This window comes from Notolepis coatsorum, assembly GCF_963971535.1.
Source record: "Notolepis coatsorum genome assembly, chromosome: 13".
Classification (NCBI taxonomy): Eukaryota; Metazoa; Chordata; class Actinopteri; order Aulopiformes; family Paralepididae; genus Notolepis; species Notolepis coatsorum.
The window spans coordinates 65,323,926-65,336,848 of NC_140177.1; the positions used below are offsets into that span (position 1 = coordinate 65,323,926).

At 44.3% G+C, this 12,923-nt stretch overlaps 1 protein-coding gene across 1 annotated transcript in view; it reads right to left on the reverse strand.

Annotated features, from left to right (window-relative positions):
- Nucleotides 1–1,128: 1,128 nt before the first annotated feature.
- The window catches only part of LOC311239679 (dynactin subunit 1-like), a 75,885-nt gene continuing 64,090 nt past the window's right edge, over nt 1,129–12,923 (reverse strand). The window contains exons 25-31 of the mRNA XM_084328081.1: nt 12,798–12,923; nt 11,383–11,549; nt 10,426–10,547; nt 9,120–9,306; nt 8,488–8,561; nt 7,288–7,377; nt 1,129–2,815 (exon numbers count right to left, since the gene is read on the reverse strand). The exon at nt 12,798–12,923 is cut by the window's right edge and continues 17 nt beyond it. Of these exons, the coding sequence (XP_084184207.1) occupies nt 2,678–2,815; nt 7,288–7,377; nt 8,488–8,561; nt 9,120–9,306; nt 10,426–10,547; nt 11,383–11,549; nt 12,798–12,923 (904 nt within the window). The 3' untranslated portion in view covers nt 1,129–2,677. The remainder of the gene's footprint in view (nt 2,816–7,287; nt 7,378–8,487; nt 8,562–9,119; nt 9,307–10,425; nt 10,548–11,382; nt 11,550–12,797) is intronic.

A 12,923-nucleotide genomic window follows, 5' to 3' on the forward strand; every position in this document is an offset into this window, starting at 1 on the left:
AAGGTTGCTCACTTCACTGCACGTTGACTCGTGGTGAAGGTGGGTAAGCATACTGCTGTTTACACCTGCGCCAATATATATACTTAAGTGAATATCTAGTCCCAACCTCAGTCCTTGTCTCGTATTACTACGCTGACTCTGGGCATGTTCTGACATGCCTGCAGTTGTCTTTGAACTTGCCGTTGGGGGCTTGCGCGCTGGCGCCTGGGGGCGCTGTCCAATAGGAGAGCGAATATTACTCTGGTCTGAACGCAGGTAAAGGGATATTCCGTGTATATATATAAATAATATACAAAGTATATCAAACGATACATATATATATTCAGTTTAATCTGGCCCTTCACAACAGTTTGGCATGTAGTTATGGTTAGGTTCAGGTAAGGGTTAGGCATGTCGTTGTTATGGTTGGGTTCAGGTAAGGGTTAGGCATGTCGTTGTTATGGTTGGGTTCATGTAAGGGTTAGGCATGTAGTTATGGTTTGGTTCAGGTAAGGGTTAGGCATGTAGTTATGGTTTGGTTCAGGTAAGGGTTAGGCATGTAGTTGTTATGGTTAGGTCCAGGTACTGTAAGGGTTAGGCTTGTAGTTAAGTTAGGGTAAGGCGTTAAGATAATGAATGTACGTCTATGGAACATCTGCACAATGTATGGGAACATGGCTGTGTGGAGAAAGAGTGTACAGTATTTAGTATTACACATTGATGTGCAGATCCTATTACAAAGAAAAAGCAATAGTATATATATTATTTTTCAAGAGTCCAGACTATTTGCATATTTGGATTTTATGGTGGATTTTGTTCTTGATTTATTGTGATGTTTCTTCTTGACCCGTTTAAAGACTACTTGTACAGCCCATGGGGGCATTACCTTGTGATTTCGGGCTTTACAAATACATTCGATTTGATTTAGACTGTATCAAAAAGATCTGGAACCCTAACCTAATTTTCTAGGTGTTTTTATGGAAAATCCAAAAACCTTTTAAGTTGTTGTAGTTACTATTACACAGTTCCACCCAAGAGTCAGTTGCCGTATACACATAGTATTCAAGTGATAGAACATGTAAAACCTTAACATTCCTCCACCATAATAATGTGTGTGTGGGGTAAATTAAAACATTTACTTGCATTGTAAGAAAACATTTATTGGCGTAATCTGTTTAACAGTTGCTTGACAGACATTAGTAGTTTAGTATTTGAGTCAGACAGTACAGCATTTATGAATAGTCCACAGTGTGAACTTGATACATGTTAATTGGAAATGATCTCTTCTTTCACTTAGTATTCTGGTACAGAAAACAGCTGTGCCTTTGGAAGATTGTCAACAACCGACACTGTTCCCTACTACCACAGGGTTCCCAATGGTCATGGCATTTCTGGGGAAGTGGGGCAGATGGGAGCTTTTATAAATGATCTGAGAGGCATGTAATATCAAGGAATTTTACAAATGAGCTACTTTACAGGAACGTGTTCCACAGCTTGTGCAACGCACTCTCATTGCACGAGATGGTGATGAATCAACTCTTGTTTTGACATTAGATGGTCCTCCTACCACAGAAAAGTTAAAAAGGGTTCCCTTGGACCAGGGCAAACTGAAAATGCAACAACATGGCAGGCAGATTTAAAAATTAAAGGTCATGGAAAACTATGCAATTTGTATTCATAGTCACGGTTACTTTGTAATAGACATCGACTGTTCAGGGGAATTTTTTTAACGTTTTGCACGACAGTATAACTTGAACCAGCTTGTGAATAAATACAGGTAGATATGATTGAAAGTTCCGTACATACTGTAGAGTTTAGCTGAAGTGCAGACAAACTGTAGAATGGCTAGCAAACAAACCATACTAAACATATGCAATAGGTCAGTGAAAGCTGGTTAGGAAAACGAAGGAACTATTCAACATACCGCTACTCTAGAAAGTTTACTGAATTAAAACATGGAAAAGGCTACACATCAAATGCTATAACATTCCTCTCAAACAACATACTCCCAAATAACTTTTATGTTTTCAGAGGTCAAAAGGTACAGTTGTGAATTGGCATTGAACATTCACCATCAAACCTACAAATGTGTGATTTCTGTCAAGAATGCATTCCAGTCGACTTTAACATTACTCAAAATATATCCCCTCAGACCTCGACACACATTGCATTTCATAACGGTATCGACAGGGAACAACATTTAAAAACATTGTTTCTTGCACCGAAAATGAATGAAAGCGGTCCCGTCTGCACATCATATGAAATTATCCATCCGCAGTAGAAAGTAAGTGCAATAGAAGAATTTAAATCAGTGCTTGTTTTCCATTTCCCTAGTTACCACATTTGTGCCCCCTCACATTTGAACATTTCAGCGACAACCCATGTTCAGGGGTCAAATCACGCTTTGACTTCAGACCACATTCTAAATCATAACCAATATTCATACAAAACTGGAGAACACTCAGGCATGTCTCTTTGGCATGGAGTGGGAAGTTTAACAGCTTCGGCCTTACGACTTCTCAAATGTCGGATAACATCTCCCGGGAGAATCTGAGGGAACGACGAGGATAATGGGCTACAACGCTGGGAGTGACGAGTGGGAGAAAGAAGAGAATGGAGAGAAAGAAATCTGTGCCACGCTCTAAGTGGAAAGGCCCACGGTGGCTCGTGGACATGGGCCGGCGGCGTGCTCGGCGTCTCAGTTCATGAGAAGGCGGTGCACGTGCTGCAGCTGCCCCTGCGACAGGACGAGGCGGTGGACCTGCTCCTGTCCGCGGGGGCAGGGGATGGCGATGCGGCCCACAAACACGGTTCCTCCTTGCTTCTCCTCCTTTGCCTGAATACAACGGAGGACAGTGGTGAAGATCAAGACACTTAAAGCCATTTAATTTATTCTGATACCCCCAATAGCTCCACCTGAAGCTAGTCCACATAGTTCACATGCCTTCGAGCGACATTGTACTTATTTTATGCCTATTCTTAAGTCTGCATGTTTACATTGCACTACTTTTATACCTATTCTTATGTCTGCAATTCATGCATTGTTTTTTATTCTGTCAATTGTGTGCTGATTTTATGCCTATGTTAATTGTATACTAATTGCTGTTGGGCACTCTGGACTGCGGTCCATGTGTGAAAAAAGTACTATATAGATAGTTATTCATATTTATTATAGTTATATTGTAGAAATGTGTGCATTGAAATGTCTCAAGTCTCGACGATATTGAAAATGAGGGTGACCTCAATTGTCTGAGAATAAATAAAGGTTTGAATGAATACTATAGCGCTTGTTCAAGGGGGGGGGGGGGGGGGGGGGGGGGGGGGGGTCTGGGGGAAATAGCGTGAATCTCTGCACGTGTTATGTTCTCCCAGTGAAACTCCTCGCCGTCAGGTGAAAAGAAGCAGCTGATGACACTACCTGTATTGGAGGCATGCGATAGTCTACACCCTCCCCAGACCGACAGTAGGGCAATGTGCGACGACCAGGAAGGGAATTGACATGACTAAAATGGGGATGGGAGAAAATGAAAAAAAAAACTATGCATTAAAAACATTGTTCCCAGGGAATCTCTTAGTTACATCAATATTGAGCTGTCAGAACAGTCTCGTGTTTGTAGGTTAAGTGACCCATTTTAGCACTCATCTTGTTATCAACCAGGAAATGCTTAATTGTAAGTTGACCCAGGGTTCCCACGCTTGCCTTGACATTTTTTTCCATACTACCTCCTGATTTTCCAGGTACCATATTAAGTGATGATCTATAGGCCCCTGAAGTTTTCCGCCCCCATCCGCGCCCCCCTCCCCTCACACACACAACCCCCTAGGACACCTCACTACTTACTACATTGTAAATGCTTAGAGATTATGTCTTATTGATAATATCAATGCATGAAATAATGCAACAAGCTGTAGATGAACAACAATTTATTGAACTGGAACACATGAGCACTGGGATTGATATATGTTCTCTCTTCCACTCCTCTCCTATCTCATCCTGTCCTCTTCTCTCCACACCTCCCCTCGTGTCCGCTCCCGTCTTCTCTTCCTACTCTTCTCAACTCCTATCCACTGTTCTCCCTTTCTCTGTCATCCTCCTCTTCCATCTTCGCAGCCTCTTCTCTTTCTGGCTAACTGGCTCGTTATGAGAGCTAGCGTAGGCTAGCTACTGTACCCGGCGCTGGCTAACTGCCTCGTTATGAGAGCTAACGTTGGTAGCTACTGTACCTGGCTCTGGCTAACTGGCTCGTTATGAGAGCTAACGTTGGCTAGCTACTGTACCTGGCGCTGGCTAACTGGCTCGTTATGAGAGCTAACGTTGGCTAGCTACTGTACCTGGCGCTGGCTAACTGGCTCATTATGAGAGCTAACGTTGGCTAGCTACTGTACCTGGCGCTGGCTAACTGGCTCATTATGAGAGCTAACGTTGGCTAGCTACTGTACCTGGCGCTGGCTAACTGGCTCGTTATGAGAGCTAACGTTGGCTAGCTACTGTACCTGGCGCTGGCTAACTGGCTCATTATGAGAGCTAACGTTGGCTAGCTACTGTACCTGGCGCTGGCTAACTGGCTCATTATGAGAGCTAACGTTGGCTAGCTACTGTACCTGCCGCTGGCTAACTGGCTTGTTATGAGAGCTAACGTTGGTAGCTACTGTACCTGGCGCTGGCTAACTGGCTCGTTATGAGAGCTAACGTTGGCTAGCTAGTTAGCAAGATTGCACTGCTTACTAACTAACGTTGATAAACTCAGGTTTACCACACAGTTAAAACACAGCTACTTACATTTGAGGATAAACTTGCATAAGAAGTTTCACTCAAGTTTCACTGTAGATGCCAAGGCTCCCTTGGCTCACCAAGTTGCCTGCATCAAATTCCAACATCCAATATACCATATAGGATGCCAAGAGCATGCTCTACAACATGGAATCATCCATTTCTATCTAAAGTAAAAGTTGTTCACATGTAAAGGGTTTTTATAAACTCATGTTAATTCTGTGCTCAATAGTTACATTTGATTACACATCATCCAATAAAATTTTCCAGGACAACTGTTTCTATTTCCATGTAATTGGTCACTTTTGCTCAGTTTCCATGTCTTTCCATACCTGGAAAATGAAAAAATGAATCCCATGTTTTCAATGTTTTCCAGGTACCGTGGGAACCCTGTGACCAAATCAAGTGATCTATGCACAAAAGCGATAACTTTTTTGCCAGCAAATTTCTTAGGCCCTGTTTAGACGGAAACGCTAGCAGGTGAATCCGCAAAAATATTTTTTCGGATGTGCCTTTAGTTTTCTACGGAAACAGCGTTTTTACGGGGTGAAACCGCAAAAAAGTGAGACTACCTTCCAGGGTGGAATTCCTAGAAACGATAAACCTTTGCGCTATCATCTAAACTGTCAAACCGCATAAAACGATGACGAAAGGGTTGTCAAGGCTCTCGTCGCGCGTACTGCTTACATCACAGGCATGCGCCAGTAGCCTAGAAGCGTAAACAAAGCATGTCTGATTCTATCCATGGCGATCACCTGAAGGCTACATTGGCAGTACTTTTAAATACACAAGAATCTGTCCCGTGGCGTGACTGGACCCACTGTCTGTGAGTGACTCTGCTTTGGTCCAATCACATTCCCCACCCACAGTCTGCGAATCAGAGGCAGAGTAGCTGATCGTGGATTATAGGAGAGGACAGCAGGAGACACACACACCACTGAGGATTAACGGGGCTACCGTGGACAGGGTGAGCAACTTTAAGTACCTGGGGGTCCACATCTCAGAGGATCTGACATGGTCAACACACATGGACACAGTAGTAAAGAAGGCAAAGCAGCGCCTCTACCACCTGAGACAGTTAAGGAAGTTCAGAGTATCGGGGAAGATACTCCAGTCCTTCTACTCAGGAGCTGTAGAGAGCATCTTGACCGGAAACATCACGGCCTGGTATGGAAACAGCACGGCACAGGACAAGAAGGCCCTACAGAGAGTGGTGCGCTCAGCCAGTACCACGGGTATTGCACTACCTCCCCTGCAGGTTCTATACAACAAGAGGTGCAAATCCAGAGCCTGCAGAATAATGAAAGACCCCCACCACCCCAATAACAGCCTGTTCCAGCTGCTGAGGTCAGGCAGACGCCTGCGAACCCCAGCTACTAGGACAGAGAGGCTTAGGCTCAGCTTCTTCCCCCAGGCCATCAGAGCCTTGAACAATGAACATTGAGTGCCACAGAACACTGAACTATCCACACACAAGCACACATGAGCACACACACGACACGCACGCTGTGCACTAGCAGCCACTTTAACACTTTAACATGAGCGGGCACACACTCATGCCGCACTCACCCACACTTATTGCCAAAAGGAAAGGCCACTTTAAATTAGTATAGCAACAGTAACAGTGTATTGCACTACCAAAGCTACCTAGCATGTCCTATATGCTCTGTAAATAACTATGTACAGATACCGAGATGTCACACCATGTTACCTGTTACCTGTTATTGCACAATGTTGTTTTTATTGGATTCTATTATATGTTGTACCACTGTATTGCACATCGTTGCGGGCAAGACCACCCGCATTTCATTGTATACTTGTATGCCGTGACAAATAAAACTCTTGACTTGACTTGTAGGGCGGGTCTTCACAGCACGTCATGTGACATATGCGCCAATCGTGTGACAGCGGGGCTCAGTCGTCTCGAGTTGTTACAGCCTCGTCTGCACTGAGAATTCCATCCCAAAACGCTAGTCTAAACGCAAAATTAAAAGTGAGACCGTAAGACGACTTTTGCGGTTTCTGTTCAGACTCTCTCCGTCTAAACGTAGCCTTAGTTACAACAAGATTGCATGCATTAAGCAGTTTGTAGATGTAGCGACCAATGTTCGCTATTTGGCCAAACTGGGATACAGCCAAGCTTTTTCACTCCACGGCCAGCCACTGTCCGGCTCCGCTCTCCAGGGAGGGAAAGCAGAAACTCTATTGGTGGTGTGAATGCAAAGTGAAAACGGAAAACAAAAGGACTTCCACAGACATAAAATAAACAATATTCAGAAAGAATTTTGAATCTATATATCAGTATCAGTATCAAGATTGATCAATATTGACCAACATAATCGTTATGATTTGTGCTGTAATCGAGTAGCCCTATATATACACAGTATATATGAAAATATAGATATGAAGAAAGTTGAACTCGCACTGATCACACCGATATATGGCTCAGCCCTATAATGTTCTGATGAGTATTGAAATACTAGATAATGGGAAATGTGAACAAGCCTTCATAAATGGACGACAGTTGTAGGCGTTACCTTGACGAAGGAAGAGACGGGGAAGGTGGCAAAGTCAGAAGAGACTTTGGCTCCAGGCTGCTGGGCCACGACGTACTCTCCAACTTCACCCTGTGAAAGAGAAGAAACACCAGAGAGAAACACTTTCAAGTCAACATCGCAGAACAACATGCATCTATTTGCCCTCGGGGGCAAACGGCTCCGAAATCAACCCTTTTCTGAAGCCTGGATTTCAGGACGGTGGTTGAGTACAGCCATAGTGGTAGTATTAGTAATAATAATAACAATAAAACTGCATTGCAATTTGTTTCCCTCAGTCTCCATGCCGCCCCCCCCCCTTTCCTTCCTCTCTCTCTCTCTCGTATAAGTTAAGTTGAACCTTTATTAATCCCCTTGGGGAAATTCGTTATGTGCATTTGACCCATCCTTACTATTTAGGAGCAGTGGTGCAGCCACACAGTGTGGCGCCCAGGGACCAACTCCAGTTGTAATGCTAGTACGTTGGTCAAGGGACCAACTCCAGTTGTAATGCTAGTACCTTGGTCAAGGGACCAACTCCAGTTGTAATGCCAGTACCTTGTTCAAGGGACCAACTCCAGTTGTAATGCTAGTACCTTGGTCAAGGGACCAACTCCAGTTGTAATGCCAGTACCTTGTTCAAGGGACCAACTCCAGTTGTAATGCTAGTACCTTGGTCAAGGGACCAACTCCAGTTGTAATGCTAGTACCTTGGTCAAGGGACCAACTCCAGTTGTAATGCTAGTACCTTGGTCAAGGGACCAACTCCAGTTGTAATGCTAGTACCTTGGTCAAGGGACCAACTCCAGTTGTAATGCTAGTACCTTGGGCAAGGGACCAACTCCAGTTGTAATGCTAGTACCTTGGTCAAGGGACCAACTCCAGTTGTAATGCCAGTACCTTGGTCAAGGGCAACGGCAGGAAACCTAGCATGACTTTTGGTGTGGGAGGAAACCGGAGTACCCGGAGGAAGAAAGGCCCCCTGCTGGGGTTTCAAACCCGGGACCTTCTTGCTGTGAGGCAACAGTGCTAACCACTATGCCGCCCAATTCATACCAATGAATATTTGTCTTTGGCGTCTATGTAATATGTGTATGCCCTGTTATCTTATTTGTATGCTGACCTCTCAAAAATAATTTCCATGGAAATGGATAATAAAACGTATTGCATTGTAGTAGTAGAGGTAGTTAGCAGTAGTGTTACCTTGAGTTTGTCTAGAGCGTCGCTCAGGGTCTGCAGGCAAGCAGTCTGCTCCAGCAGCTGGGCACTGGCACTGACTAAAGAACACGTATATAGAAGATACATCAACAACAATATTCAGAAACATCTGACAATGCCAAACACCCATCAGGATGCTCAATGACTGACACTATGTAACAACCCATCATCTACACTCACATCCACATGTACACACCCACTTTAAACAAACATTCACCTTACCACTCACTTTAACACACTTAATATTTATCTATTATTAAAGAGATTTGCACTACATTCATACCTCATTGGCACCCTACCCTAAGTTTTTGTACCTCATCTTTCATAATTTCTGCATTGTAGCTCACTGTTACTAATTTTACTCTGTATTGTATATATGTATATTGACGGAACATACCTTTACTTACTTCTTAATGACTTTTTTTACTTACTTTATTTTACTGTATGTAGTAGCACACTCTCAGGGACTCATACAGAAACTAGCATTTCATCATAAAGTATTCTGTATTTTGTTGTGACAAATAAACAAACTTGAAACATATGTTCCCCTGCCATTCTTCCCCCATCAACTATTAAACGTTTAATCTATTCTCTCTCCCTCTCTCACACACACAAACCTTTCGTCTTGCCAGTGATGTCTACCACTTTGACGCTTGCGCTCATTTTGAGCAGGGTGGCCAGTAGTTGGTCCGTCCTGCGGTAGAGGGCGCCGTTCAAGCAGTCTGGAGGGGAGGAGCCTGGTTGAGGCAGTTTGGCGATACGTAGAGGAGGCAAGGATGCCAGCTGAGCACTCATCTTTTCTGCCTGGAGATGGAAGATACACAGGAGGATTATTAGGGTGCCTATTTTATCCGTTGAAAACATGGGTGGTGTGAACAAACTACATTTGTGGAAATGGTGCAAAATACGTGCATGACGTTCCATTCATTTTAATGCAATTCTCTTTTTTTCCACAACATCAATATAAGTGATTTGACTTATACCATCATATGCTGCTTTTAACTACCGGTATATTTATCATGGTCTTCCGGCTTGCCTTTTAAACTTAACATTCTGACCATCTATATAGAGAAATATAAGGACTTGGAAATCTATATGGGCAAAGAAAGTGCTCCCATGATATATTGTCCCAAAATCTGCAGGGACAGGGGCAACAAGAGTCATATGAAATAAAATAAAAGATACAATATAATTACCCTTGCCTGCTATTAATTCAGTCTTCAATTATTTTTTTAAATATGTGCTAAACATACTTTTACTGATGGATCATAATAAAAAGTATTTGTATTTGAAACCTGACTTTTTTTTTTAAAGATTTTTATGAATAATAATTGCCCCAGAATTTCACCAAATGAAAGGAACCAGACCTCAATGTATTTTCAACATGTCCTACCTCCTTCGGAACAACTATTGTTCCATGAAATAGGCTGGTTAGGTGAATCCGGGATAAAGCTACAATCCCTTATGAATTTCACTGAATTGAAAAATAAGAGTCACTTCACTGGGTGAAGTGGCTCAGCTTCTTCCCCCAGGCCATCAGAGTCCTGAACAATGAACATTGAGTACCACTGTAACACTTTAGCATGAGCGGGCACACACTCAGGCCGCACGCACCCTCACTTATTGCCAAAAGGAAAGGCCACTTTAAATTAGTATTAGCAACAGTAACAGTGTATTGCACTACTATTACTACTACTGTTAACTGTTAACGGTTACCCGTTATTGCACAAATGTATTGTTACCTGCTACCTGTTATTGCACAATTTTATTGCACACATTTTTTGTATTGGATTCTATTATATGTTGTACCAATTGCACATCGTTGCGGGCAAGACCACCCGCATTTCATTGTATATCCGTATGCCGTGACAAATAAAACTCTTGACTTGACTTGACCAGACGAGCTCTCGCTAACGTTCTCACCTTCAGTCTGTTGTTCTCGCTCAGGAGGCGTTTCATCCCCAGTCTCTGCACCTCCACCTGCTGTCGCAGCAGAGGGGAGTCCACAACCTCGGTCGGCCCGGCCACAGCTGGGGGGGGACCGACTGCACAGAGCCAGGGATGGAGGGAGGGAGATACAGAGGGAGGGAGAGACAGAGATACAGAGGGAGGAAGGGACAGATACAGAGGGAGGGAGAGACAGAGATACAGAGGGAGGGAGAGAGAGAGACAGGGAGAGACAGAGATACAGAGGGAGGGAGAGACCGAGATTCAGAGGGAGGGAGAGACAGAGATACAGAGGGAGGGAGAGAGAGAGACAGGGAGAGACAGAGATACAGAGGGAGGGAGAGACCGAGATACAGAGGGAGGGATAGACAGAGGGAGGGAGAGACCGAGATACAGAGGGAGGGATAGACAGAGGGAGGGAGAGACCGAGATTCAGAGGGAGGGAGAGAGAGACAGGGAGAGACCGAGATACAGAGGGAGGGAGAGACCGAGATACAGAGGGAGGGAGAGACAGAGGGAGGGAGAGACCGAGATACAGAGGGAGGGAGAGACCGAGAAAGGGAGGAATGGGGAGAACAAGAGATGTAGAAACAGTCCAATGCAGACATGTTGTCTCTGTGGCCCCAGCTGTTTTTGTTTTCCGTTTTCTAATGCAGACATGTCGTCTCTGTGGCTCCAGCTGTTTTCTAATGCAGACATGTCATCTCTGTCACTCAAGCTGTTGTCTGGAGTTCACCTATGTGGTTAATTCTGTCATGGAAAAGACACTTATTGTATGTTAGCTGAGATGAGGGGTAAACTTGTTTTCATTGTTTAATAAAATTGCAGCAGAAAGCACAAAACCCACCTAATTGGAAAAAAAGCCCAACAAATAAAGTAAATAATTTCCTCTTAAAACAAATATTGTCCTTCTGTTCACTCGCTCATACACACCTCCAGTGACTCCCTGGACAATGGAGGCAATTCCAGAGGCGGGCGGGCCTCTGAGTCCCTCGATGGTCATCTTCGATTGGTTGCCGAGGCGCTGCTTCAGCTCGGCCTTCTCAGCCTCCAATTGGTCGATGTCGGCCTGCAAAGCATCCATGGTCTCCTCAAACTCCCTGAGGAGGAGAGAGAGACGGAGGGAGAAGAGAGAGAGAGAGAGGAGAGGGGGTGGTAGTGGTGGGACAAGATGGAGAAGGAGGTGAATATCACAACCACTACACCAGAGGAAGCTCAACAAATCATGTTAAACCCAGATTCGGCTCAAACAAGGGACTAAACACGTTTCGCAATTATGCCACAACAATGTGGAACGCCCTACCCAAAGCTGTAAAGGAATGTGAATCCCTGCCCACATTCAAAACCGCTCTTAAAGAGCACCTACGGGAGGCTGCAATTCGAAACTGGCCACCGTAAATGCCCAAAACCCCCACCACCTCCTAATAGACAGTCTCCTCCCCACCGCATGTATATATTCCCTCCCCGCCGTATGTATATTTCCCTCCCACCCACCCACCCCCTCCTAATGTACAGTCCCCCCCCCCCATCATATGTATATACTCTGTCAGGATCTAGGGGTAACAGTACTGTATATTTGAATACCGCTTATGTCACAAATGTATCAGTACCAAATACCTATATGTCCCTATGCCATAAATGTCATGTATGTTGTGTATGTCATAAATGTCTATATGAATTGAAAATGGGGGAACCTGATGGAAACAAGACAAACGTCTTTCTCAGGTCTGCATCCCCTTAACAATTGTATGTATTGAGCCGTACTGTATTGTACCCATTCTGCAATCTGTTAAATAAAGTTTTCATTCATTCATTCATTCATTCATTCAGGTGAGAGATCACACAGAGCTTGACCACTGGTTTATACCCAGCGCACCAACATCATCTGTGGACTTTCCCCCCCTTCATTTTTGGAGTCACTTTTTAACTTACAAATGTGCCGAATTCTAGTAGTTAACGGACACCAATATTATGCACTTACAGTCTTCTCCAGAGTCAGACAAGAAGATAGATACCAATTGCCTCTCTATGCGTAGAAAGCCATGTAAGCTAGCCTAGCACAAATTAATGGAAGAGGATATGGACCACTGGCCTAACTTAAAACTCTGGGAGGTGTTTTTGGCCAACAGCAAGGCTAGCTGGTCTGTATCCGCTTCCATTCATTTGTGCTAGTCTAGCTTGCAGTTGGATAGCTTTCTACAGAACACACAGAGAGGAAATTGGCTGACTCAGGAGAAGACTGTAAGCAGCGTGCTCCTTTAATACGGCTAGGTTATTTGTACTTTTAGAATGCTAAAAAGGCCTGGTTATACTGCCGCCTCTCGTATGTTACGTCTCGTCACTCGTACTTCTCTTTCTTCTTGAGCAGGGCGAGCGTCTCGTCCAGCTTGGTCTGAATCTTCTCTACGCGCTCGTCTGCGTCCTTGGTGGAGGTGTCCAGCTTCTTCTCCAGAAGGCTCAGGCGCACATTGGCC